We start from the raw sequence: 27,346 nt of genomic DNA, 5'->3' as shown, positions 1-27,346 counted from the left end.
GTGATGGCAGCAGCTGCTCCGGGCTACAAAGAGGCGATGCTGCCAGCATTGTGACTTTTAGAAAGGGAAACCAAAAAAAAAAAGAAGGAAAGAAAGAAATAGAAGGATCTTGAGAGCTCACAGTACACTCTACTTGAAAAGCCGGATGGCTACAGACATTTCTAAGACGTGGGACTTTCTCCCAGATCTTCTTACTCCATAATTGTATACATACATGCACATATATGTGTGTGCATGTGTATATGTCCAGATATAATATTTAACATTTAATAAGGATTTATTTTGAAAAATAGTTTGAGACTTTCAAAAAAGTTACAAGAATAAAAGTAGTGTAAAAAAAGAGCATTTGTGGCCAGGCGCGCTGGCTCAGGCCTGTAATCCGAGCACTTTGGGAGGCCGAGGCGGGCGGATCACCTGAGATCAGGAGTTTGAGACCAGCCTGACCAACATGGAGAAACCCCATCTCTACTAAAAATACAAAATTAGCCAGGTGTGGTGGTGCATGCTTGTAGTCCCAGCTACTCGGGAGGCTGAAGCAGGAGAATCGCTTGAACCCGGGAGGCAGAGGTTGCGGTGAGCTGAGATTGTGCCATTGCACTCCAGCCTGGGCAACAAGAGCGAGACTTCGTCTCAAAAAAAAAAAAGAGCATTTGTATATTCTCCACCCGGACTCATCTGTGTCAACATTTTACTCTACTTGCTTCATCACTCGTGCATAGACTTGTTTCTTCTCTCTCTCTGTCTGTGTGTGTGTTTTCTAAATCATTGGAGGATTGCATACATCACGGCCTTTACCTTTAAATACTTCATTATATGTTTCATAACAATATGGAGAAGTATTCTCTCTTGTAACCACAGTAAATTTAACATTGATACAGAACTTTAGCAATAAGATTAATATTTTTCCTATGATAGGCTATCTCCCTTCAGAGTCTGTCACGTACCTGTTTCCTTTTTTCCTCCCACTCCCTAGCCTTCTGCTGTTTACCCTCATTCTCTCTACTTGTTTTTGCTCTTTTGTTTTGAGGTCTTTCGGTTTATAATTATTTGGATATTCCTGAGGCTTAAAACACAGACATACACTTAGAGTTAAAAAATTTACCAGATCCTGCTTTGGAAGAAGTCTCTAGTTCCTTTGATTTTCCAAAAAAGCAGTGGCATTGTTGAGTCTTTGACCTTGCTTTCGAATAATAAATTTTATGAATATGTTTCTGAAGGTTTACCAACTTTTTTTCTTTTCTCTCTTTTTCTACTCTGGTTTATAGTTTGAAAAAGTACCAGAAGGTCCTATCCCTCCGTCTACACCAAAGTTTGCATATGGAAAGGTCGCTCTGGAAAAGGTAAGAAAAAAAATAACAGAAACTTTGAAAGTGAGAGATGGGAGTGAGAAAGTGGAATTTAGTAGCAGTGAGTGAAAGTGCTGTGCTGGAGGAATTGGTTCGTTATTTTTCTGCGAATTTGTTTTCTGCAAGCCTAATGGGGTAAATGATGTTTCTGGGAAAATGGGGAGAGAGAGGTGAGAAGATACTCATGCCTGTTGACAGGATGAGCAGATGGGACATGGGTGGGAGTAGTAGGCATTCTTGGATCATTTGGGTCATCTTGGTTCCTTTATCAGTGGTTTAAACAGTGTCAAGTGCCTTTGTGGAAATAACATGCCACCTCATTGTTATGGCTGTCAAGGCTCTTTGTCGTATTTACCTTTTTTAGGAGTTCCCCAAAATCACAGGCATTTTGATAGATCTCTGCCCTAAATTATATACTTCTCTCCATCTCAAAGTCATGTCCTAATTTTTATGGTCTGTGGTTTATACGTTAAATGGGGACACTGGGGGAAAAGCTAGAAATCAATCATAAATAGGAGTTAAGGGCAATGTATTCTAGGAAAAGCAAAAGAGAAGAGAGGTTTTACTTAATAGTCAGAGGAGTGACATAGCCAAAGTCAATTTGTTTTGACCATCTGTGTCTTCAGGTTTTCCCCTTTTATAATCCCTAACTCCTACATGTATTAACTCACAAGAAAAAAAAAAAAAAGAACCGTTACCTATTTCTTAAGAATTTCGATATCCTAAAATAGTATCATAAGTTTTTATCTTCAAGCAAAATGCCAAACATGATTATGTAATTTTTCCATCCAAGAAGCCCTTTGACATGGTTGGTTGGTTGAGTTCTTATAACATTTTCCACCTAGTGTCAGATACCTGTGCTACATTCTACAAAGAATGTGGTCTTTCTGTCTGATAAGGATCTTTCTTTAGATTAATCAGACTTCAGTCACTCTTGTAAAGGGAGCACCTTCTACTTGTTCATTGCTACAGCTACTTAAGGAAAACTTTGGTTTGTTTGTTTCAGAGCCATGACAAATCTATTTTTATGCAACAGAAAATAGCTCCAAATGTTCAAAACAACAACATTGCTAAAACCAAGCTAGCTTATTACCAAAAGCACATTCTGTTTACCGTGAAGGAAAATTGTGTGAGCAGAAATGACTTTTTATTTTTAAATAAATATATACAGTTGAAGATAGCAAATCAGCATATAACTGAATTAAGTTTATGTAGAACACAGTTATATAGAAAATACGTTTTTACCGTGAGTTGAATTTCTTAGTGTTCAGGTGGGAAAACACCCATATGAGTAGCTGGCTTGATGAAATTGTAAATCAGATTTTTTTCCTTGATGCTGCACATCAGCAAGGTAACCATGGGGAGTGTTTATGAAATTCCTAACTGGGCTGGGCATGGTGGCTCACGCCTGTAATCCCAGTACTTTGGGAGGCCGAGGCGGGAGGATCACCTGAGGTCAGGAGTTCAAGACCAGCCTGGCCAACATGGTGAAACCCCGTCTCTACTAAAAATACAAAAATTAGCCAGGCATGGTGACACATGCCTGCTCAGGAGGTTGAGGCAGGAGAATCACTTGAACCTGGGAGGAGGACGTTACAGTGAGCCAAGATTACGCCACTGCACTCCAGCCTACCAGCCTGGGTGACAGAGTGAGACTCTCTCAAAAAAAAAAAAAAAAAAAAAAAAAAATCCTAACCAGTATTATAGTCATGGAAAATCCTGGGGTTTGGAGCCAAATCTAACTACAAATCCTGGCTCTGTCATTACTCAAGTGGACTTCTGTGAGTCTCCACAACACAGGGACAGTAGTGCCTGCCTCACAGGATAGCTGTGAGTATTCAGTGAGCTAGTGCATGTAAAACACTGTATCTCATCTGGAGTGTGTAGACAGGCAATGACTGGTAGCTGTTATTATTATTGTTGTTATTGCATCAGAATAAGTATCCTGGGTTGCAAGAATACACAATCCTTTGCATTGAATATAATAAATACTTACCAGGCATTTACTATGTTCTGGGCATTGGGGCTGAGAATGGAACATATCTTATTCTTAAGGAGCTGACAGTCTGGTGAGGAAGACAAAGATGAGCAACTGAAAAGTGATACAGGCATGGAAGATATGCCGCACACAAGTTCAAAGGAGGGTGAAGTAACTAGGAAGTATTAAATATTAAGGTGATATAATAATAGCATGTCTAATCTTAGTTGAATGTAATTGGCCTCTGGTTACTACTTTTACTTCTTAGTTGTTTTACTCGGGGGTGTTCAGAGAGGGTTTATAAGGAGGCAGCATCTGAGCCTTGGTTTTCCTTCATTTTAAGAGCCTTTTATAGGTCTCTGAGCAGGTTGAACTTCCGAATAGGTATGTTTGAAACCTTTTTAAGACTACTATCATTCATAGTTTTCATCAGGAGTTAGGGAGTAGATGAAGAGGACTGAAGGAGACTGGGAAGCAATACTGAGTGGAATTTGAATGATTTAGGTTTATTTAGGGGTTTGGTCAAACCCACTGATGTCTTTGATAATTAGGGAATGACTCTGTAATCTGATGACCAGTGAGGGGTGCAGTGTGTGAATGCTGCTTTTGTTTCTTTTCAGTTAAAGACAGTGGGAGCAGCTCTGGACATTCTGTGTCCCTCTGGGCCCATCAAAAGCCTTTATCCCTTGACATTTATCCAGGTGAAACAGGTAGGCCTTCAAAGGTAATGCCTCGCCTTTTTTCTACTTGCAAAAGTGTGCTTTCTGCACTGCCTTGCAGTGCCCATTCTGAATTCAGGGGCCAAAATGGTAAGCAAATGCATCAGATCCCAGGTAAATGAACCATGAATTTCCAGGCTCTCTTTAGCTTGAAGTGCTGCATGGTGGGCTGATCATGCCTATATTTTTTGCCCCACTTCTTCTCACTCATACAGGAGGTAGCCCAACCTGCTTCAACATAATTCTGTACAAGTTATAAATTGAGTTCACTGACCAATCTAATTAATCTTTATTACTAGGCATCAGTGGAAGATCACTGTTTTAATACTCAAAACAGACAGTTTAATTATTTGTCTGTTCTTAGTTCAATGGCATAAGGACTGTGTTTTTTGGTAGACTAGGGTCTTTGAGATTCTTTTTCCTGCTTTTGAAGAGAACAGAGCACATCTTTTTTTTTTTTCAGTGTTTGTATATGTGTATGTGTTTGATCTCCAGACACTGCCTCATCTTTATTTTTTTAAAGTTTTTCCCAGCATTTTGTTTTGGAAAATTTTAAATCCAAAAAAAGTTGCAAGAATAGTACAATAAACACCCATATGCTTTTTACCTAGATTCACCAATTGTTAACAGTGCTTTAATTGCCTTTTTCTCTCTGTGTATGTAGTCAACTGCTTTTCTTTTTCTAACCATTTGAGTTATCAGCACCATGTCACTCCACATTTAAATACTACAGCATACATCTTTTAAGAAAAAGAACATTATCCTGCAGAACCACAATACAATGATCACACATGAGAAATTTAATATTGATGCAATCCTATTATCTAATATAAATTCTATAGTCAAGTGTCCCTGGTCATTGCAATAACGTCCTTTACAGCTTAATCTTTTCTCAATCCAGTTTCCAGTCCATAATCACACATTGCCTTTAATTATATTCTCCTTAGTCTTCTTCCGTCTGAAACTGTTCCTAAGTCTCTCTCTCATGACATGGACATTTTTGAAAAGGTCGAGGTGTTTGTAGACTTTGCCTCACTAATTAGATTCAGTAAAACATTTTGGACATGAACACAACAAAGATGATATGTCCTTCTCGGGGAATGATAGCAGGATGCCCGTGAGACCAGCTTGTCCCTTAACTGCAATGTTAAGCTTCATCACTTAGGATCCCAGCCTCATGTTTTGAAATGGAAGGTTATCCACGTCCTCCTTTCTGATTTTCTGTGGCAACCACCTTCTGGAAGGAGTCTGAACAGTAAGGCAAAATAATAACAGCATATCTAATCTTAGTTTAGTGAAGTTTGCTGTCAGTTCCTGTTTTTACACCTGTGATTTTATTCCAACAATTCTATTTTGCAATCAAATGAATAATTAAGTCCCCCCACCACACACACATTCACTGTTTCATGAACGTTGTATAGGGTACTCTGCAGTCCTAGCACCCACATCTATAAATGGAACTTACCTGCACTTAGCAGAGCTGTTGAGCACTTCAGACAATGATCCCAGAGCACGTGTAGCCTGGGGAGGGAGTTCCAGGTTACTATATGAACACGTGCAGCCATTGTTCTTTCTCAGACCCCTTCTGCTTTCTGATCTTTGGCCAAGGTAGTGCTCTCAGATTGGGTGGGGCTTCCTGGGCCCTGGCTCTTTCAGATCTGGGGCAAGTCCACAGAATATCTATTTCCAGCAAAAAACCCCAAAGGGCACAGACTTCAGGGAGTGGGGCTCAGCCTACTGTCTCTGCAGGGATCCCCTGAGCCTCAGCCACACCTGCCTGGGGAGCATCACAGCTTCTACCCCTCCTTCTGGAAGCCCTTGACAAAGCTTTCCTCAGCCCTTGAGGAAACTTACCACTTTAGCTAGTTTTCAAAATAAGTAAATAAATGAACCAGAAGGAGATGGAGATGTGGAGTCTGGGCGGGAGGTGTTCTTGTGCTAGAAGGTTTGTGTGGTCTTAGTAGCATTTCTTGTGCTCAGCTCATTCCTGCAACACAGGAAGGTGGATTAATGCTCTCCTCAGCTCCTCCCAGTCACCTTTCCACTTGCCTGAAGTTTACTTTCTTTCTTTCTGGGCCCTAGAAGTAGGGAACCTTTTCTCTGTTCCATGCTGGATCTCTATTTGCATTCTCTTCCATAACTGGATTTATGTCCCAGCTCAGCCCTGCTAATAATGTCCACAGCAGGAAGTAAATAAGCAAAGTCAATAACTATAATTCTGTGGATTATTATGTCAATAACTATAATCTGTGAATAATTCCGTTACTGCTGAGGCTGATTGTTTGAGGCTTTCCTTTTGGACCAGGGATGTCAGCATCTAAAAATATTTTCTGACTTAGTGACTTAGTGGTTGGTTACAATCTAGTCTCTTAACTGTTTCTTTCCCCCGTTCCTCCACTTAAAACAGTTCTGATGGACTTTGTTGTTATTATTATTATTATTAGAGATGAGGTCTTGCTATGTTGCCCGGACTAGCCTCAAACTCCTGGGCTCAAGAGATCCTCCCCAAGTAGCTGAGACTACAGGTGCATGCCACTGCACCCAGCTCATTGCCTTTTGTTTTGTATGTTAAAGCAGATTTAGCCCATGAACTTGGAGACAGTTTTGCTGAGCAGAACTTCATCTCTTGGCTTTGCTGTTTGTTTGCCTTGTTTTTTTGTTGGTTTTACTTAGTTTTGTTTTTGGAGCTAACATCCATAACTTTTGCTATGTATGATATAATCCCATGTATGACACTGGGCAAGTGACTTAACCCATTCAGGGTCCAGGTTCCTCTTATGGGAAAGGGATGCTTGATAAGACACTGTTCGTGGTTCCTTGCAGTTTACTATTATGATAGATATTCGATGACCTAAAAATTTAAACCAGTTTCCTTTTTCAAATTTAATTTTTTCTGGAGGTGGAGGAAGATTTTCATTCCTTATGGTTTGCAAAACATCGCTTTCATACATGTCTAGGGTAACCAAGTTCTCTAAATGAATGGCAATAGTGATGTATTTTTCTTAAACCCTTTTCTAACCAGCATTATGGGTTTGTGCTGTACCGGACAACACTTCCTCAAGATTGCAGCAACCCAGCACCTCTCTCTTCACCCCTCAATGGAGTCCACGATCGAGCATATGTTGCTGTGGATGGGGTAAGAATCATCTCTGAACTGTGCGTTTTGTCCCAGTGAGGGTGGGGATGAGCAGCTTGCACTTGTTAACACAGCATTTGGGGTCTTTGCTCACCTTTTCAACCTCAGGCTCTACCCATCATCTTTTTTTTTTTTTTTTTTTTTTGAGACAGAGTTTTGCTCTGTTGCCCAGCCTGGAGTGCAGTGGTGCGATCACAGCTCACTGCAGCCTCAACCCCCCAGGCTCAAGTGATCCTGCTACCTCGGCCTCCCAAGTAGCTGAGACTACAGGGGTGCACCACCATGCCTGGCTAATGTTTTGATTTTTTTGTAGAGACAGGGTCCCACTATGTTGCCCAGGCTGGTCTTGAACTCCTGAGCTCAAGTGACCCTCCTGCCTCAGGCTCCCAAATTGCTGGGATTACAGGCATGAGCCACCACGCTGGGCTCCACCCCTCTTCTTGGTGACCCTTAGCTGTGCCTCTTGCTTGCTGTGAGGCCTCATGCATGTGCCATTTGCTGAAATCCACCCTACCCACCATCTTAACCCAGAGGGCTGTGCTTGATGCCCCACCCTCTCAGAAGCCTTCTGGGTCTCCCCAGCCAAGGCCGCCCTTCTGTGACTGATGTTGCCTGTGCTTTCTTTGCTCCTTAAGGGTGGGGTCCATTTCCAATTCAATTTTGTACCTGCCACTGTACAAAGTTTGTTGAGCTTCGTGCCTTTATCCTACATGAGAAATTATATTCTGAAGGACTGCTCGTGACAACTATTACTGAAATGCACAAAGAACCATGTTTCATAACAAAAGCAGATGCATTTCAGGACTTCCAGTCCTCTCACCGAAATGGTCACAGGAAGGAACACAGGAAAAGATTTTCTTCACCAAGAAAATTTGTTCAGAAGATTTTAAAATATTTCCCATTCTCTTGTAATCAACAGCTTTCATTTCAGTGGGAGCAGATTACTAAGACATTCTGCTCTATTGATGGTGACTGTTTCTTCGCTTCTAACTTGGGTGTTGTCTTAGTGAATTATGATCATTGTAAGGTCAATTTTTAAAGTCTAACCTTTTAAAAAGTTAGGAATATGTTGTTGATAAAATACCTGTTGTTTTTCCTCATTCTGTTATATAATTTTCGTGGTTAATGCATCATGTCAAGTATTTTGAGGTGAGAATACTCCACCTAACTCTCTGATTTTATCTCTTTTGTCTTATCTCTCCATGTTGTTCAGAAGCAATTTTTTGTGAGTGACTTTTGTGCTGTCAGAACACGAAGCAGCTCCTCTAGTAAGAATCCTCCCCTGGAATTTTGCCTCCCTCCTCTTTCCACTAAAAGTAGATGGCAGTAAAACATTCCAGGGAAAAGGAAACCAGCTTAGACCGTTCCGTGCTCTGAGCTGTGTCTGGCAGTTTTCCTGTTTAGGAAGCAGTGATTGGGGGAACCTTCCGACCTGGCTGGTAACTTGGGCTAAGATGCTATCAAAGCATTTCTTTCCAAGTCTGGTGACACTTCAAGGCAAGAAAATGAGTGCTAAATTAACTGAGTATGCTGCCTCTCCTTGCTGACCTTCTTACCCTCAATTCAATTGTCATTTGGTCTTGAACCCCACAGATCCCCCAGGGAGTCCTTGAGCGAAACAATGTGATCACTCTGAACATAACAGGGAAAGCTGGAGCCACTCTGGACCTTCTGGTAGAGAACATGGGACGTGTGAACTATGGCGCATATATCAACGATTTTAAGGTAGGACAAACCACACTGTCAAGACTAAGGTTTAAGGGGTGACAACTTAGAAGTTGAAGCCCCGTACAGTGGCTCACACCTGTAATCTCAGCACTTTGGGAAGCCAAGGCAGGAGGATCACTTGAGGCCAGGAGTTCAAGACCAGCCTGGGCAAAATAGTGAGACCTCTACAAAAAATTAAAAACTTAGCCAGGTGTGGTGACGTGCACCTGTGGTCTCAGCTACTCAGGAGGCTGAGGCAGGAGGATTGCTTGAGCCCAGAAGTTGGAGATTAAAATGACCTATGATCATGCCACTGCACTCTAGTCTGGGTGACAAAGTGAGACCTTGTCTCAAAAAAAAGAAGTAGTTGAGCTATTTTGAAGAGCTGTTTTCCTCTGTAGGTGATGAGAAAGTTGAGCTTTGCAAACAGAACCTTTCCCCTGTGTTTGAGTTTGGTCATCCTATAGAAAGAAACAGAAGGAGGAAGCCCCTCCACCATGCTTTTCCTCTGCTTTAAAAGACCACCAAGCTCACTGAAGGCACTCCTTTGCCAGTAAAGCCAGCTGAGCCTCTGTTCTGCCCTGTTTTATGGGTTTGGATGGTTAGTCCGTGGCAAACTCTTCACTTGTAGGAAGCCTCTTCCCTTGGGGCACTGGCTCTCACCTCAGTTGATTACTCCTGTGTCCAGATGTGTAGCCCAAATAAGTTTTTCTAACACATATTTTTAGAGCATTATTCAGCAAGCATTTGTTAAGCTCCCACTCCGCGAGATGCCCCACCAGGTGCTTTGGGGAATGCAAAGGTGTCAAGAGACAGGCTTCTCTCAGGGAGCTCAACCTCCGCGAGAGGAGAGAATGCCGTATCAAGGGAACAATGGCACCACCCAGGCTAGGACAGGACAGGTGTCTGGGGCTATTTCCTGACCCTCTTGAGTTCAGGCAATTACATCTTAGGGAACTTAGGGAATAGCTGTGTGCAGGCCACCTTTGCCTCCAGTATAAATGTCTCTCTCATAGTTCTTGTGCTCAGGGTGGACTTCTTGGCCTCCTGCCTGGCTCTCACAGGCCACACTGACCCATGGGAGTGACTCGACTCTGTTGTGTAGTCTCTGGGTCCCCAGTACCTGTCAAAGAGCCTGACATACAGCCACCTGGTTAATATTTATCAAATTATTAAATGGGCAATCGAGACTTGGTATCTGGGATTCCACTGGGAATGGGGAAGTTCCCTACATACAAGCCAGGGAAGGGGAAGTTAGCTGAGCCTTGACAGCCCGGCCCTGGCCTGTGTGGAACAAATAGAGCAGCTTCTGAATTCAGGTCTGAGGTTTGCCATCGTCATCATTACCTTCCTGTCCTCTTAAGGTATCACAGTATTCTCATGTATGTTATCTCACTTGGCCCTCATAACAGGTGAGTGACTCGGGTGTGGTCCTCCCTGTGACGATGGCTGAGGTGCTCAAGGCCAATATTTGCTCCTGGCTGCATCCGTCGTGCCTGCTCCACCCGCAGTGGGATGACTATTCCTTTGTATCCCATACTCACTCATTCCTTCTGTCCCCAGATTCCATCTTGAGACAGGATCTTGCTGTCACCCAGCCTGGAGCACAGTGGCACAATCTCGGCTTACTGCAACCTCTGTCTCCTGGGCTCAAGCAATCCTCCCTTCTCAGCCTCCCAAGTAGTTGGGACTATACGTGCATGCCCACACTAGGCCAATTTCTGTATGTTTTGTAGAGACTGGATCCCTTTTCGTTTTAAGATGGAGTGTCACTCTGACACCCAGGCTGGAGTACAGTGGCACGATCTCAGCTCACTGCAACCTCCACCTGTCAGGTTCAAGCGATTCTCATGCCTCAGCCTCCTGAGTATCTGGGATTACAGGCACCTGCCACCACACCCAGCTAACTTTTGTATTTTTAGTAAAGATGGGGTTTCATGATGTTGGCCAGGTTGGTCTTGAACTCCTAACCTCAAGTGATCTGCCTGCCTTGGCCTCTCAAAGTGCTGGGATTACAGGCATGAGCCACCGTGCCTGGCCCATCTTTCTTGGTGCCCATCTTTCTCTATTCTAGCAGTGGCTCTCAGCCAAACTCTGAAAATTTGGGAATTTGGGATCAATCACTCTAGCAACTCAATGCCCTTTCTGTAGAAGCAGAAACTCTGGGCCTTTTATAGAGACATCATGACCTGCAAAGGAGAAAGCTATAGTTTGGGGAATATATCTCTTCCCAAGGATTTGTAATTCAACCTCCAGTTAGATCTGTGTTACTTCGATTTACACATATTTCGAGGTTCATTTCCTGTTGGTGTTTTGTATCCCGGTTTGCTTTTCCCATTTCCCTGGAATGCAGAGACATGTGAAGCCTTTTTCCTTCCCTCCCCAGCTCACTGTGCTCTGTTTCTGCTTTGCAGGGTTTGGTTTCTAACCTGACCCTCAGTTCCAATATCCTCACGGACTGGACGATCTTTCCACTGGACACTGAGGATGCAGTGCGCAGCCACCTGGGGGGCTGGGGACACTGTGACAGTGGCCACCGTGATGAAGCCTGGGCCCACAGCTCATCCAACTACACGCTCCCGGCCTTTTATATGGGGAACTTCTCCATTCCCAGTGGGATCCCAGACTTGCCCCAGGACACCTTTATCCAGTTTCCTGGATGGACCAAGGTACGTGTCTTCATGAGAAGGGTTTGAATTCAGGCCTAAGCTTTTGGTTGTTAGTGTCTGAGAAAGAATCACAAAGAGCCGTTAGTGAGATATCGTGTGATGGTTTTGAGTGTGGCGTTTTGGACATTCTTCAGGAGGCGGATTGTGGCAGATCTTCAGGGATTCAGTGGCCAGCTCGGAGGTGCTGCCATCTGCCCCCTTGTCATTGGCTTCCTGTAGTGAATGACACCTTCCTGCCTCCTCCAAGAAGAATCATGACCCCTTTTGATGCTGATTATAGGGGTGCTTTCTCTTTATCTTGAGGACAATCCAGTCAAGACAAAGAGGTGGATCCCTCTGGGAGAGTCTGTCTGGTTTTCATTTATGCCAAGCCCAGTGCTCCCAGAATATCCCCACCTGCATCCAGCCCCACACGCCTGGGGCTCCTGTCATGAGCTGTCTGCTTCTCCACTCTTCCTCATCCATTTCACTTCCCAGTCACTCCGCCTTGTCGTTTGAAGACATTGGCATATTTTCCTTCACCGCCTTCTCCTCTCCCTCATGTCCTGTTTTCATCCTAGATCACCTTACCATCACTCATTCAACACACTTCTCATTCTGTGGCCACTATGTGCCCAAGGTGTGTGCCAGGCACTAAGGATACAATCATGAATAAAACCAAACATGGTCCTTTCCCTCATGGAACTTTCAGTCTAGTGGGGGAGGCAGACTCATATTAAAAAGTAAAACCATAGCTGTGATGGATGCTAAGAAGGGCTATGGGATTGATAATAATTGGTGCATTTTGCCTTGTCAGGGAGGTCAGGGAAGCCTTCCCTAAGATAGTGATGCTTGTCAGAGATATGAAGGATGAGTAAGAATTAGCATGGCAAGAAGGGAAGAAAGCATGTTCCTGGGAGAGGTAACAGCTTGTGCAAAGGCCATGGGGTTGGAGGGGAAAATGTCAAGTGTGGAAAATAGGTAGAGACTAGATTGGGACAGGCCTTATAGGCCACGTTAAAGTTTTGTCTTTGTGTTGAGAGCCATTGAAGCAGGAGAGTGACATGATAAGACTGTGATCTGACAAGCTCCTCTCACCCCATTGTGCAGAATGGTTTGGGTAAGGACACTTATGGATTCGAGGAAACCATCTAGGAGGCTGGACCATAGTCTCATTGAGAAACTGGGATGGTGGTATCTAAGATGGAGATGACATCAACTATTTGAGAGATGTTTGAAGTTGGATCAATAAGTTGTGACAATGGATTGGACAGGAGGGTTTGGGGAGAGGGGTATGTCTTGGATGACTCAGGTCTCAAGCTTGCAGCTGGGCAGAATGGTACCATTTGCTGAAAGAAGCAGCTTCAGAAGGGGACTTAGGCTTAGAAAGGGGGGTCATGAGTTTGAATTTAGACCAATTGTGTTTGAAAAGCTGCCTTAGTCTATTTGGGCTGCTATAACAAAATACCATAAGCTGGGTGGCTTATAAACAACAGGCATTTATTTCTTACAGTTCTGGAGGCTAGGAAGTCTTCAAGATCAGGGCACCAGTAGATTTGCTGTCTGGTGAGAGTCTACTTCATCATAGACAGCACCCTCTATGTCCTTACATGGCTGAAGGGGCAAAGGAGCTCTCTTGGGTCTCTTTTATGAGGACACTAATTTCATTCATGAGGGCTCCACATTCATGACCTAATCACCTCCCAAAGGGGCCCCCACCTCCTAACCCATCACATGGGGGCTAGAATTTTAACAGATGAGTTTTGGGTGGACACAAACATTCAGACCATAGCAGAGGCCTTGGAGAATGGCTGGGAGAGACAGTATTGGAGGAGGGTTGTTGGATCTATAGGCTGGGAATTCAGGGCAGGGATCTGGGCCAGGAATGTATGTAGAAGATCATTGTTGTATAGATGATTGTTGAAAACATGGGCTGGATGAGGTCTCTCAAGGAGAGAGGATGCAGAGGGAAGAAAAGAGGACCTAAGGCTGATCTTTGAGGGACAAAAACATGATGAAGAGTGAAGAGGAGAGACCAAACAAGTAGGAAGAAAACCAGCATTTATGCTGCCAAGAGGACAAATAAGATAAAGACAGAAGCACTTCGGTGGTTTTAGAAGCAAGGAGGCCCTTGGGAATCAGTAAGCCTTGTTCCAGTGGAGTGCAGCATCTCCCAGCCAGATTGCATTCTATAGAGAAGACCAGGGTAAGGAATACGAACAGGAATACTTGAATATAAACATTCTTTTTGAGAAATTTAATTCTGAAGGAGAGGAGAAAATTATGTTAATAGCTGGAGGAGGAGAAGGCAAAAGATGTACATGGTGTGTGTTTAATAAAATGCCCTTTTATTATGTGTTGCTTGTTTAAAATTTATTGAAATGTATTTTCATTATTCTGTTTGAAATATTTTCTTTTTTTTTTTTTTTTTTTTTTTTTTTTTTGAGATGGACTCTGTCACCTAGGCTGGAGTACAGTGGTGTGATCTCTGCTCACTGCAACCTCCACCTCCCGGGCTCAAGCAATTCTCCTGCCTCAGCCTCCAGAGTAGCGGGGACTACAGGCACGCACCACCACTCCTGGCTAATTTTTTTTATTATTTTTATTTTATTTTTTATTTTTTATTTTTTTTTATTTTTATTGGAGACGGGGTTTCATCATGTTGGCCAGGCTGATCTTGGACTCCTGACCTCAAATGAAGTCTCAAAAAGTGCTAGGATAGACATCTGAATTCATTCCAACTTATAGTTATTATAGTTATTATAATACTGCTATAAACACTTGCTGTAAGTTTTTATGTGAACTTGGCCTCGAAAAGTGCTAGGATTACAAGCGTGAGCCACCACAGCCAGCCTGTTAGAAATATTTTCTACTTTCCCATATGATTTCTTCTTTGAACCATAGATTATTAAAAAGTATGTTTTACTGGGCGTGGTGGCTCATGCCTGTAAATCCCAGCACTTTGGGAGGCCGAGATGGGTGGATCACCTGGGGCCAGGAGTTCAAGACCAGCCTGGGCAACATGGCAGAACCCCCATTTCTACTAAAAATACAAAAATTAGCCAGGCGTGGTGGTGAGTAACTGTAATCTCAGCTACTTGGGAGACTGAGGTGGGAGAATCTCTCGAACCTGGAAGGCAGAGGCTGCAGTGAGCCAAGAGCATGCCACTGCACTCCAGCCTGGGTGACAAAGCAAGACTGTGTCTCAAAAACAAAACAAAAACAAACAAACAAAAAAAGTATGCTGTTTAATTTCCACATATTTTGGGTTTGTAAAAATATCTTGTAATTATTAATTTGTAACTTAATTCCTCTATAAAACTTCTAAAATTTCTCTCTAGGGAGAGAAATCTCCATGATCTTGGGTTAGGCAAAGACTTCTTAGATTTGACACCTAAGGCATTATCCTTAAAGAACAAAAATTGATAAATTGGACTTTATCAGAATTAAAAATATTTGTTCTTCAAAAAGCATTATTAGGAAAATGAGAATCCAAGCCACAAACTGGGAGAAAAATAATTTTCAAATCATATATCTAACAAAGGACTTATATCTAGAATATGTAAAGAATTCTTACAATTCAATAATAGACAAACAGCCCAGTCACAAAATGAGCAAAGAACTTGAATAGACATTTTACCAAAGAAGGCATAAGATGGCTAAGTACATTTGCATTTGTATACCTTCTTTGGTAAAATGTCTATTATAAACTAAAATTAGTGGCTGATTAATGTTCAACATTATTAATCATTTGGGAAATGCAAGTCAAAACCAAAATGAAATACTACTTCACACTCACCAGGATGGCTAAATAGTAAGAAGGACAATAGGCAATGTTGGAAAGGACATGGGGGAAAGGGAATCTTCCCACATTGCTGGTAGAAAGATAAGAAGGTACATTTGGGAGCATAGTTTGGCAATTTCTTCAAGGGCTAAACATACATTACCATAGAACCCAGCAATTCCACTCCTAGGTATATACACAAGAGAAAGGAAAACATGTTCACATAAAAACTTACATGCAAGTGTTTATAGCAGTATTATAATAACTATAAGTTGGAATTAATTCAGATGTCTATCACCTGACAAGTGGAGAAAGCATGTGTATCCATACGATTCCTCAATAAAAAGGAATGGAGTACTGATAACATGCCACAACCCAGATGAATTGGAAAAATATTATGCTAAGTAAAAGAAGCCAAAACTAAAAGGCTATGTATTGTATGACTCCATTTATATGAAATGTTCAGAAAAGGCAAATCCATAGAGACAGTAGCTTACTGGTTGCCTAGGGCTGAGGGTGGGAATGGAGAGTGACTGTTAAGTGGGCATGGGGTTTCTTTTGGAGCTGATGGTTATGCTCTGAAAGTAACTTGAATGATGGCTGCACAGTCTTCTTAAATGTATTTAGACTTGTTTTATGGCCCAGCACAGGCATATATGTTGCTGAACATACCTTTGGAATTTTAGGCTTTAATATCCTCTCTCTGGCTGCATGTTTCTATGCACCAAACTCTCATGCCTACCAACCTTGCTCTTAAATCTTTTTTTTTATTTTTTTGGGACAGAGTCTTGCTCTTGTCACCCAGGCTGGAGTGCAATGGCACAATCTCGGCTCACTGCAACCTCCGCCTCCTGGGTTCAAGTGATCCTCCTGTCTCAGCGTCTCGAGTAGCTGGGATTACAGGCACCCCCCACAACACTTGGCTGATTTTTGTGTTTTTAGTAGAGATGGGGTTTCACCGTGTTGGCCAGGCTGGTCTTGAACTCCTGACCTCGTGGTCCGCCTGCCTCGGCCTCCCAAAGTGCTAGGATTACAGGCATGAACCACTGCACCCAGCCTTAAATCTTATTAATGACCTGAAACATTCCACCATTAAGGCTGCAGTTCTTCCTCTACCAAGCCTAGGCCTTACCACAATCTTTTTTATTTATTTATTTATTTATTAAGATGGAGTTTCGTTCTTGTTGCCCAGGCTGGAGTACAGTGGCACAATCTTGGCTCACTGCAACCTCCGCCTCCCAGGTTCAAGCGATTCTCCTGCCTCAGCCTCCCATGTAGCTGGGATTACAGGCATGCACCACCATGCCTGGCTAATTTTGTATTTTTAGTAGAGACGGGGTTTCTCCATGTTGGTCAGGCCAGTCTCAAACTCCCGACGTCAGGTGATCTGCCCGCCTCGGCCTCCCAGAGTGCTGGGATTACAGGCGTGAACCACTGCGCCCGGCCACCACGATCTTTTTTTAAGAGTCATCAGTCCACCTGCCCCCTTCCCCCTTTGCCCTTCTACTCTGCCTCCTTCCTTCCTTCCTCCTCCATGTAGAATGGATCCACTACTGGTGTCTCTGCTGGTTCACCAGTCACTGAGCACAGCTAAGGGACTTCTCAGCGCATTCATCGTGGCTACCATCCCCTCATTGTTGCCAGCCTCCAGAAGCCCTCAGATTTGCCCAGCAGTCCTTGGTCTCTCTCTGCTCCTTTCCCCCACTGGCCTTTTCAACCTTCACCACCCTCCTTAAGCCACCTGACTCTCCACCCTCTCCACTGAAGACCTCATCCTCCTTGACTGCTATCAGGTGTAACTCCTTTGTTCCCTCAGCTTCCTGTCAGACTTATCTCTCTGCCTCCACCCTCATTTCCTGCCCAGTGGTATCTAGGAGGAAGTCTGAATTCTGAATCTCCTCCCCACCTTCTTTCTTCAGGGCAAGACCCTGTTCTCATATTTCCTCTACCTGCATTTTGTCAGCCTCTCCATCTTTCTGCCGAGTCCCATTTTTCAGCCAAAAAGTGGTAACTAGGAGCTCTAGGACCTAAACACAAAGAAAGCCCTCCCTGGATCTTCCCCCTTTAGCTAGCAAGCATGTTCTTGTTCCCTCGATCCCTCTTTTTCTCCCCTCCTAATGCAGTAGAGACCAATGGAAAAGTGGGGGATGTGTTGGAGGTCAGAGGGAGGTTCATCTTGGCCAAGTCTTAAAGGTGTCACATGCAAGAGTTACTGACCCAGGCGTTCTGTTCAACGCTTTATAGAGACTATCTCCATAGCCATCAAAAGAGGCACCTGTGGTAGATGGATCATTATCTCCAGTTTGCAGATGAGTAGCTGGAGGCTTAGATAGCTAAGTAACTTGTACGAGGTACAGAAGTGCTCGGTGGCACATGTACCTGAGCCCCAGGCGTGTCTTGAAGGCCCATGTGAAAAAGCAGGCAGCATTGAGAACCGGTGAGGAACTCATACTCATTATCTAGGCTGGGGCTCTTTACTTATTTGGTCAGTCTGATGAATGCTCTGCATCTCCAGGCTTGAAAGTACATCTCCACACAGTATTTGTGAATGTGTCAAAGGGTTCAGACCCCCAAAAGCCCATCTAATCCATATGTCCACTCAAAAACTTGTACACAAGTGTTCATTGCACCATTATCCATAATTGCCAAAAGGTGGAAACAGCCCAAATGTCCATCAGCTGAGGAATGAATAAACGAAATGTAGTACATCCATACAATGGAATATGATTCAGCAATAAAAAGAAATGAAGTATTGATACATGTTACAACATGGAAGAATTTTGAAAACATTAGGCTAATGAAAGACACCAGTCACAAAGGACTGTAAGTTGCATGATTCCATTTACATGAAATGTCCGGAACGGGCAAATTCGTATAGACAGGAAGATCTGTGATTGCCTAGAGCAGGGAAAAGAGAGTGTTGGTTGGATGAGAAGAGAATGTTAAAGGGTACAGGGCTTCTTAATGGAGTGACGAAATGTTCTATAATTGACTTTGGTAATGGTTGTGCAGCTCTGTAGTATACTAAAGACTGCTGAATTGTATGGTATATGAATTCTATGTCAATAAAGTGCCACACACACACAAGGCCCATCCAAGAAGTTTGTGGACTTTGGACTGAATGCGTGTGAAGGTCCAAGGGTACACACACATCCTACCTAACACAGAACCAATGTGGTTTCTGTTTTCTGGTGCACAGTGGTCCCTGCTGCTGGGGACAGTCCCAGGCCAGCTCTGGGGCTTCTAAATGATCAGCCACCTCAGAACAGGCAGATCCCACTCCCACACTGAGTGCTAAGCTCTGACATTTGAAAGAATGAGCATGTTAGCACATGGTTTGAATGCAGGGAGCTGGCAGTTGCGGTGTGGGGTTGGACAAAATGATCCCTGAAGCCCCAGCTGTTTCTAAGGCTGTGCACTAACCCCCACATCCTTCGTCAGGAGAGGCCCTTGTCAAAGGCCCTGGCACAGGACTCTATGCTCTTCCTATTCATTTTACTGTAAAGAAACTACCTTGATTTAGAGAGCAAAGTCACTGATAAGGGCGATTCATAAGATTAAAAAATCACTTTTGTTTACACTGGCTTTACTTGAGTCGGATGTGGCTTTCTGGTTAATGCCAGATGTGAATGAATATCAACTGGGACTTCAGTAGAAAGGGGTCAGGCATGTTCTGCTTTGTCCAGCAGACACAGGGCAGTGCTTTGACCTCACTGAGTTCTTATCTGACTGGAAAGTCCATTAGATAGGAAGCGTTCTTCTCCAGTGCTTTCCACGATATGTCCTGTATGCCAGTGGTCCCCAACCTTGTTGGTATCAGGGACTAGTTTCGTGGAAGACACTGTTTCCATGGACTGTGTGGTCAGGGGTGCAGGGGTGGGAATGGTTTTGGGATGAAACTGTTCCACCTCAGATCATCAGGCATTAGTTAGATTCTCATAAGGAGTGCACAGCCTGTATCCCTCGCGTGCGCAGTTCACAATAGGGTTCCTCTCCTATGAGAATCTAATGCTGCTGCCGATCTGACAGGAGGTGGCGCTCAGGCAGTAATGCTCGCTCACCTCTCACTGTGCGGCCCGGTTCCTAACAGGCTGCGGACCAGTCTGTGGCCTGGGGTTTGGGGACCCCTGCTATATGCCAAACCTGAAATGTCATGTTCTGCCACTGCAGCAGTGCTTGTGCTATTTATCTCTCTTTCAGCTGGGTGTGGATAAGTCTCCTGTCAATATCCTATGCAGCCTTCCAGCCTTTAACATTTTGTGGTAGGTTTAGGTGCATGACAGAGCATGGTAGTGAGTGGGATAGTGTCCATTTTTCCTTAACCAAAATTATGCTTTGAAGAGTCAAGAATCAAAGTAGAATACTGATGAAAAGTAATTCTGTATTTTAAAGATAAATTGTCCCACCTTCAAGATGTAAAATAACTATGAAATAAAACAATGTATAATAAACGGTTGAAAGAAATTCCTTCTTTTAACTGTTTGTTGCATCTTGCTTTTGAAATTTCCTGGCCGACGCGATGGCTCACACCTGTAATCCTAGCCCTTTGGGAGACCGAGGTGGTAGGATCACTTGAGCTCAGGGGTTTGAGACCAGCCTAGGTAACTTCATAAGACCTCATCTCTACAAAAAAAATTTTTGAATTAGCTGGGCTTGGTGGCATGCACCTGTAGTCCCAGCTACTTGGTGGGAGATGGGAGGATTGCTTGAGCCCAGCAAATCAAGGCTGCACTGAGACATGATTATGCCAGAAAAGAGTATGTAAAACTTTTAAAACCTTGTCAGTGTTAGTCATTTGGTCTCAATCCATTTGGAGAGACAGAGGTATAGACAGAGCCCAAGAGGATTATAAGAGTCTGTAAGAGATATGTAAACCATGCAGTTGGGCCTTGGAGAGGAAGAAATTATAAGTGCTTAAGATTGCTGGGAAAGGTCTAGTCTTCCTAGTGGGAAGGATATTTTGTGCAGAGGGATTGATATTTTTCAAGGGAATAGTATAGTAAGAAATATATTTGGTCTTTGTCCCTGGTTCCAGGGCCCTAAAACCCTTGGAATTTTCTGAGTGGTAGGAGTGTCTTTTGTTATTCGTAACTAGCCTCTTTCAATCCCACCTGGGTTTATGCTAATGAGGCGACTTAGGATGGAGCCCCTAGATAACTATAGGATAGTTACAAGGGCGTGATGGCACCTGCAGTCCCAGCTACTCGGTGAGAGGTGGGAGGATTGCTTCTCCTGACTTGCGTGCCCAAACTTCTCCTGGTTTTCTTCCCTCTCTTTGCTCCTTCTCAGGCTTGTCTCTCAGCTTCTATGTTGCAGTCCTCAGGACTTGGTCCTGGGCTCTCTTCTTACACTTTTGGGGATTGTCCTCACAGATGTGCTGGACATGCTTACATTTCCTTTTCCAGCTCAGCTCTTACAAGGCTCTGGAGCCCACCTTTGGGGGTCTCATAGGCACCTCCAGCCTGATAGGTATAAAACAGAACTCTCTCCCTGTTACCCCTGAAAGCTACTCTTCTGCTGGAGAAGTGGTCCAGAGAGAAGGAACAGAGCTGGACTTGAGTGTGGCAGTAGGGAGGGAGGGCTGTCCAGCTTCAGGAAATAGTAATACCAGCCACATCTGAGAGCTTACCATGTGCTGGCTACGATACTGAGTGCTCACAGGTGTCTTCTCACCCAGCTGTTCTCAGCAATCCTGAGAAAGGCACAGACATGGCTGAGGAAGCCCCAGTGGGATTTGGTGATTGATCAGTGAAAGTGGAACTGACGAAGTAGTGGATGGCTCTACTATTTTTAAATTGAGTTTTTAAACGTCACTCACTTTCCTGAAAAGTAGCATGCTTAGGCACCTTCTGACCATGGAGATGTGTATCAGTTAGCTTCTGCTGCATAACGAGCCACCCAAAACTTAGTGGATTAAAACGACAACAGTTTATTTAGTTCACGATTTTGAGTATTGGCAGACCAAGTGGTGGTTTTGCTGGTCTCAGCTGGGCGTGACCACCTGGGTGTTAGCCATCTGTCAGCTGAGGCAACAGAGAAGATGAGACCATCTCTCTTTCATCATCCAGCAAGCTAGCCTAGGCTTGTTCACATGACTAGCAGGGTTCACACGACTGAGCAGGGTTCAAAGAAAGAATGCAAATGCGCAAGGCTCCTTAAGGCCAAAGTCAGGATTCACATGTCGCTTCTTCCACGTTGTTTGGCCAAAATATGTCACTAGACCAGCCAGATCCAAGGAATGGAGAAACATGTTCTACCCCCTTTTTTTTTTTTGAAATGGAGTCTCACTCTGTTGCCCAAGCTGGAGTGCAGCGACACGATCTCAGCTCATTGCAACCTCCGCCTCCCAGGTTCAAGCGATTCTCCTGCCTCAGCCTCCTGAGTAGCTGGGATTACAGGTGCACGCCACCACACCTGGCTGATTTTTGTATTTTTAGTAGAGATGGTGTTTCACCATGTAGGCCAGGCTGGTCTGGAACTCCTGACCTCAGGTGATCCACCCACCTTGGCCTCCCAAAGTGCTGGGATTACAGGAGTGAGCCACCATGCCCAGACAGATTCTACTTCTTGATAGAGGGACCCACTAAGAATTGGGGCCATCTTTTCAGTATCCCACAGGTCTTAACACTATTGGACCCTACTTTCATCCTAAATTTGATGTGCTTGTTAAACTCCTTTTTTGTCTAATTTGCAGTTATGCTTACCTCCTACAGGACCTACTATTTCCGTCTAATTCACTGTTTCCAGTTGCACAAGTCCCGTGAACTTTGAAACTAGACCATCAGACTACTCTCAACAAATATTATGTTAATTTAGCAACAAAACTTGTTAGAACTTTTGTAAATGGGTAAATAGGCTAGAAGTGAAAGAAGGTCTTCTTCAATTTTTAGGTTGTGAACTTTATAACAAATATGACATGAGGCAGTAGTTTTTGCTTATCAGTTCCTAGCTTGGTTCCAGATACGTGAGGTGGTTTGACGACTGTTGTTAGGTAAGCTATTGTATTAAAAAGGTCTAGCTATGGTGGAACTGTTGGAAGTTGAGAAGGAAAAAGAACTTTTATTTGGGATTTGATGAGAAGTGATTTATCTTTTATGCTGTTATTTTATGCATTTGATGGCTTCAGTTCTATTTGGACCTGTCCCAAAATATAGAGAAACCATAAAGTTATTTAACTTTATTACTTTAAGACTGAGGAGGAAGCAAAAAAGTGTGATTTGCGTCAGCTGCAGAGCCTTTTGGGGTTCTGAAGGAAGGGGAGAATTAATCTTCTGTGTATTTCATTGAGATCTATTTAACCTCTTATTTCTAAGCAAGCCTTGTAAGAGGCTTTTACCTTTTTTTCTTTTCAATTCTCCTCTTTTTCTTCTCTTTCTCCCAGGTAAGCATCACAGTGATTCATGAGTTCGGTGTGTGAGAGCCTTTAACCTTGGAAACTGGACCTTTGTCTTTTCCATTTTAAGTCCTGCAAGTGTCTAAATGTTTTCTTTCAGAGTGTGACAAAGGCAGCATTCACCCTGAACTTATTGTTGCTTTTAAAGGAGCTCCCAAAAAATTTTGGAAAATTTTAAACTACAACTTAAAACAGTAGTGAGACCAGGCACAGAGGCTCACACCTGTAATCCCAACATTTTGGGAGGTGAAAGCAGGAGGATCACTTGAGGCCAGGAGTTTGAGACAAGCCTAGGCAACATAGTGAGATTCTATGTCTGTTTTTAAAAATAGTTTTTAAGTTAGCTGGCCGTGATGGCTAACAACAACACGTGCATACCTCCCCCCGATAGTTTCACACCTATAGTCCCAGCTACTCGAGAGGCTGACACAGGAGGATCGCTTAAGCCCAAGAATTCGAGGCTGCAGTGAACTATGATAGTGCGGCTGCAGTCTAGTCTGAATGACAGCGTGAGACCCTGCCTCATAAGGAAGGAAGGAAGGAAGGATGGAAGGAAGGAAGGGAGGGAGGGAGGGAGGGAGGGAGGGAGGGAGGGAGACTTTTGTTTTAAATTCCATTTATCCAGATAGTTTAAAACAGACAGACAAACACATGTATCTGTCTGATCAACAAAAAAGTAGGTCAGGCATTTCCAGGAACCTCACATTTATGAAACTATTATTATTGCCTTAGTGATTACAGCAAAGGGTGGAGAGTCTGCCAGGGTCAAGCCGTGGTCAGAGAAAGTCACTTTGTCATGGAACTATTTTAACTGAGACTGCCTTAGGAAGCCCCAGAAACCACTGCTTGGTCCCCATGGGGCTGACTTCATTAAGAGTGTATCTACTTTTAGATCATATTCAGCAACACGTGCATACCTCCCCACCAAAAATAATTGCAAAAGCATAACTTTTTAAGAGAAATAAAAATCAATGTATATATTTTTAAATAGAATTTTTAAAGTCAAATTATATTAAGGTGTTTTTCATTGGTTCTAATCAAGGAGGGAAGGCAAATGTTTTTCTTTTAGTGAACAATATTCTTTAAAACTCTTAAACTGGGAGCAGAGGAACGTGAAGAATTCTTTCAGAAGGGCTTCATGTCACCTCTTCAACGAATCTTTTCTTGGCAGAATTATCAACAAGTAGCAGCAGCCATGAGTGCTACTAAGTGTATATTGAATATCACTCTCCTGCGTGCGGAGAATCTCGCCTCAAACAAAATGGACAAAGCCTTTCCCTTCCTAGAGCCTGTGTTATAGCTGGAAATAGCTCATAAACTAGTCATCAGACAAAAGATATGAATTTCAAATCATGATAATAACTAGAAAAAAAAAGAAAAAATTAAAGGATAGTGAGTGACTTGGAATGGAAAGCCCAGCATTAAGGAGGAGGATTGTGGCCCTGCCTGAGTGACGAGAAGGCTTCAGGTTGAGGTGAGTAGTGTTTGCACACGGGGACGAGCTGATGCCCAAGCAAAACTAACTGAAAGTAATTGGGGAGCTGTGTGTGGTGATGCACATCTGAAGATCCAGCTTCTCGGGAAGCTAGGCAGGAGGATCGCTTGAGGGCAGGAGTTTGAGGCTGTATTGTGCCTGTGAATAGCAACTGGAGTCCAACCTTGGCAATGTAGCAAGATGTGAGAGTGAGAGAGAGAGAGAAGACAGGAAGGAGGAGAAGAGAAGAAGGAGAAGGAGAAGAGGAGAGGAGAAGAGAAGAGAGAAAGGAAGAAGAAGAAGAAGAAAGAGAAGGAAAGAACGAAAAATAGTGGAGAGTGGAGTGAGCAAGGGGGAGTGCGGCAGACACAAGGAGGAAAGGAGGAAGGTATGGGCTGTGGACCACAGGAAGGAGGTTCGAAACAGGGATGTGTGAAAAGAATCCTATTTTCACTTTGGCAGCTATGCAGAGCCTAGATTCTAGAGTTAATAAAGTCAAGAGACTGTGAGGAGGCTGCAGCAGTCTAAGACAACATTGATTTATGACTTGCTCTGGAAGTCAGGCTGTGAGGATAGAGAGAAATGGAAGACTGATGGTCTAATAATGAAGTCACTAGGATCTCACCATACCTTAGCTCTGTAGTCCAGTGCAGTAGCTTCTTGTATAATACTGTTGGGTTTTTTCTGTTTGTTTTGTTGTTGTTGTTTTTTAACTGAGTCTTGCTCTTTTTTTTTTTTATTTTATTTGAGACGGAGTCTCGCTCTGTCGCCCAGGCTGGAGTGCAGTGGCGCGATCTCGGCTCACTGCAAGCTCCGCCTCCTGGGTTCACGCCATTCTCCTGCCTCAGCCTCCCGAGTAGCTGGGACTACAGGCACCCACCACCATGCCTGGCTAATTTTTGTATTTTTAGTAGAGACAGGGTTTCACCATATTGACCAGGCTGGTCTCGAACTCCTGACCCCAAGTGATTTGCCCACCTTGGCTTCCCAAAGTACTGGGATTATAGGCATGAGCCACCACACCTGGCCTTGTATAATATTCTTTACAAGAATGTTCATTTTTAACCACATATGGTTAAGTTTAAATTAATTAAATGTGAAAATTCAATTCCTCCTTCACACTTTTTTTAAAAATAGCTACTCTTTGTAGTATCACTAAAGTTGGACACATGCATATCCCATGACCCAGCAATTCCATTCCTAGCATTCCCCTCCTGTAAGAAACATGTGCATGGCCAGGCGAGGTGGCTCATGCCTGTAATCCCAGCACTTTGGGAGGCTGATGGGGGAGGATCACTTGAGACCAGGAGTTTGAGACCAGCCTGGGCAACATGGCGAAACCTCATCTCTAAAAAAATACAAAAATTAGCCAGGCATGGTGGGGCATGCCCGTAGTCCCAGCTGTGTGGGAGGCTAAGGTGGGAGGTTGACGCTACAGTGAGTCGTGATGGTGCCACTGCATTCTAGCCTGGGTGTCTGGAGTGAGATCTTGCCTCAAAAAGGAAAAAAGAAAAAGAAAAAGGCCAGGCATGGTGGCTCACGCCTGTAATCCCAACACTTTGGGAGGCCGAGGTGGGCGGATCTCTTGAGGCCAGGAGTTGGAGACCAGCCTGGGCAACATGGCAAAACCCCATCTCTACCAAAAATACAAAAATTAGCTGGGCATGGTGGTGCACGCCTGTATTCCCAGCTACTCAGAAGGCGGAGGAACAAGAAGCTATTGAACTTGGGAGGTGGAGGCTGCAGCGAGCCAGGATTGCACCACTGCACGATAACCTCCCCAGAGCAATGGCTGCTGCTTCTCTCCACCCTCCCAATCTCAAGCAAGGGCCTCTTCTGACCAACGCTAACCCAGAACCATCCAGGGAAGGGGATCCAGGGAAAACAATTCCCAGCTTACCTACCAGGTGCACAGTCCACCCGGCATGTGAGGGCCCATCTCTTGGATGCTTATGAAATGGAACTTGAGGTTTGGGAAAGGACCAAACCTCCACTTTGTTCACCTGCGATTTGGTCAGGAGTTGGCTTGGCCTGTGTCCTGACCATAGCATGAAGCCTGTGTGGTGCGTGCCATTCCTTGGCTGCTGCTCGTAATGCCCTCCCACTTCTCTGTCTTCCCCCTTGACCGCAAAAGTAAAGTGCTACTGTTCTCTAATACTGCAAAAACAAGGCACCGGCAGATTTTAAGCTGATAAAAACCTGCTAAAGCTGTCATTGTATATACCTTTTAGGATGGAATGAGATAACATATCCCAGGGTAAAAACAAGAGTGAAATAGTTCTGAGAACTGTGAAACTGTCGTCCTCTTTCTAAATGACTTAATCCAACAGACAGGTGGTTTTTAATCACGGACCCCCTTCTTTTGTAGGCATGGGAACACCAACATCTTTTCACTTTAATCATGTAAGGAGTGCTACCGCTTACAGGCCACACACTGTTCCTTGAACATCATTGTCCCCAATGACTGGTATGAAAAATTGAGTTGAGACCTGCCCAAGGTCAGACAGCTAGTAAGTGGCAGGACACAGATACGAACCCAGGTAGGAAATTCAGAAGGATCTAAAGTAAAGGGGACACTTGGAGGCTGAAAAATACCCAAACGTAAGAAGACTGAGGAGCCCTGGGGTGAGCAGCAGAGTTGTGTTGCAGAATGTGATGAGGATTAGGGCTCAGCAGGTGTCAGCTATGGCTGGGCCTCCTCCAGGCTGTCTCCTAGGATATCTGGGCCATTGTAGGTCACAGTTTCTTTCCTGCCTCCCTCCCTTCTTCCATTCCTCTTTCCTCTTCCTTCTCCCTTTATGTTTTCCTTTCTTCTCCCAGATTTTCTCTTTCTTTTGCGTGTATGTGATCTCCCCTTCTTCACTTTCTTTCTTTGTAATAGAATGGTCCATCTATTCAGCCAGCTGTTGATCCTAGCCTTTGAGCTTTGAGCAAATCTCTTTTTTTTTTTTTTTTTTTTTGAGACGGAGTCTTGCTCTGTCACTGCGCAAGGCTAGAGTGCAGTGGCGCAATCTCAGCTCACTGCAACCTCTGCCTCCCCGGGTTCAAGTGATTCTCTTGCCTCAGCCTCCTGAGTAACTGGGATTACAGGCATGTGCCACCACACCTGGCTAATTTTTGTATTTTTAGTAGAGATGGGGTTTCACCATGTTGGCCAGGCT

The 27,346-nt window shown here is 43.9% G+C and overlaps 1 protein-coding gene across 4 annotated transcripts in view; it reads left to right on the top strand.

Annotated features, from left to right (window-relative positions):
* GLB1 (galactosidase beta 1) overlaps positions 1-27,346 on the top strand; it is a 139,881-nt gene that overhangs the window by 74,988 nt on the left and 37,547 nt on the right. For all 4 annotated transcript variants that reach the window (XM_055383408.2, XM_004033810.5, XM_004033811.5 and 1 more), the window contains 5 exons: positions 1,266-1,340; positions 3,945-4,034; positions 7,066-7,179; positions 8,773-8,904; positions 11,301-11,555. In XM_055383408.2, coding sequence (XP_055239383.2) covers positions 1,266-1,340; positions 3,945-4,034; positions 7,066-7,179; positions 8,773-8,904; positions 11,301-11,555 — 666 coding nt within the window. The remainder of the gene's footprint in view (positions 1-1,265; positions 1,341-3,944; positions 4,035-7,065; positions 7,180-8,772; positions 8,905-11,300; positions 11,556-27,346) is intronic.

The sequence above is a fragment of the Gorilla gorilla genome, chromosome 2 (genome assembly GCF_029281585.2).
Source record: "Gorilla gorilla gorilla isolate KB3781 chromosome 2, NHGRI_mGorGor1-v2.1_pri, whole genome shotgun sequence".
NCBI lineage: Eukaryota > Metazoa > Chordata > Mammalia > Primates > Hominidae > Gorilla > Gorilla gorilla.
The sequence above is the reverse complement of the archived record's forward strand: the minus strand, read 5'-3'. Positions and strand labels throughout refer to the sequence as shown.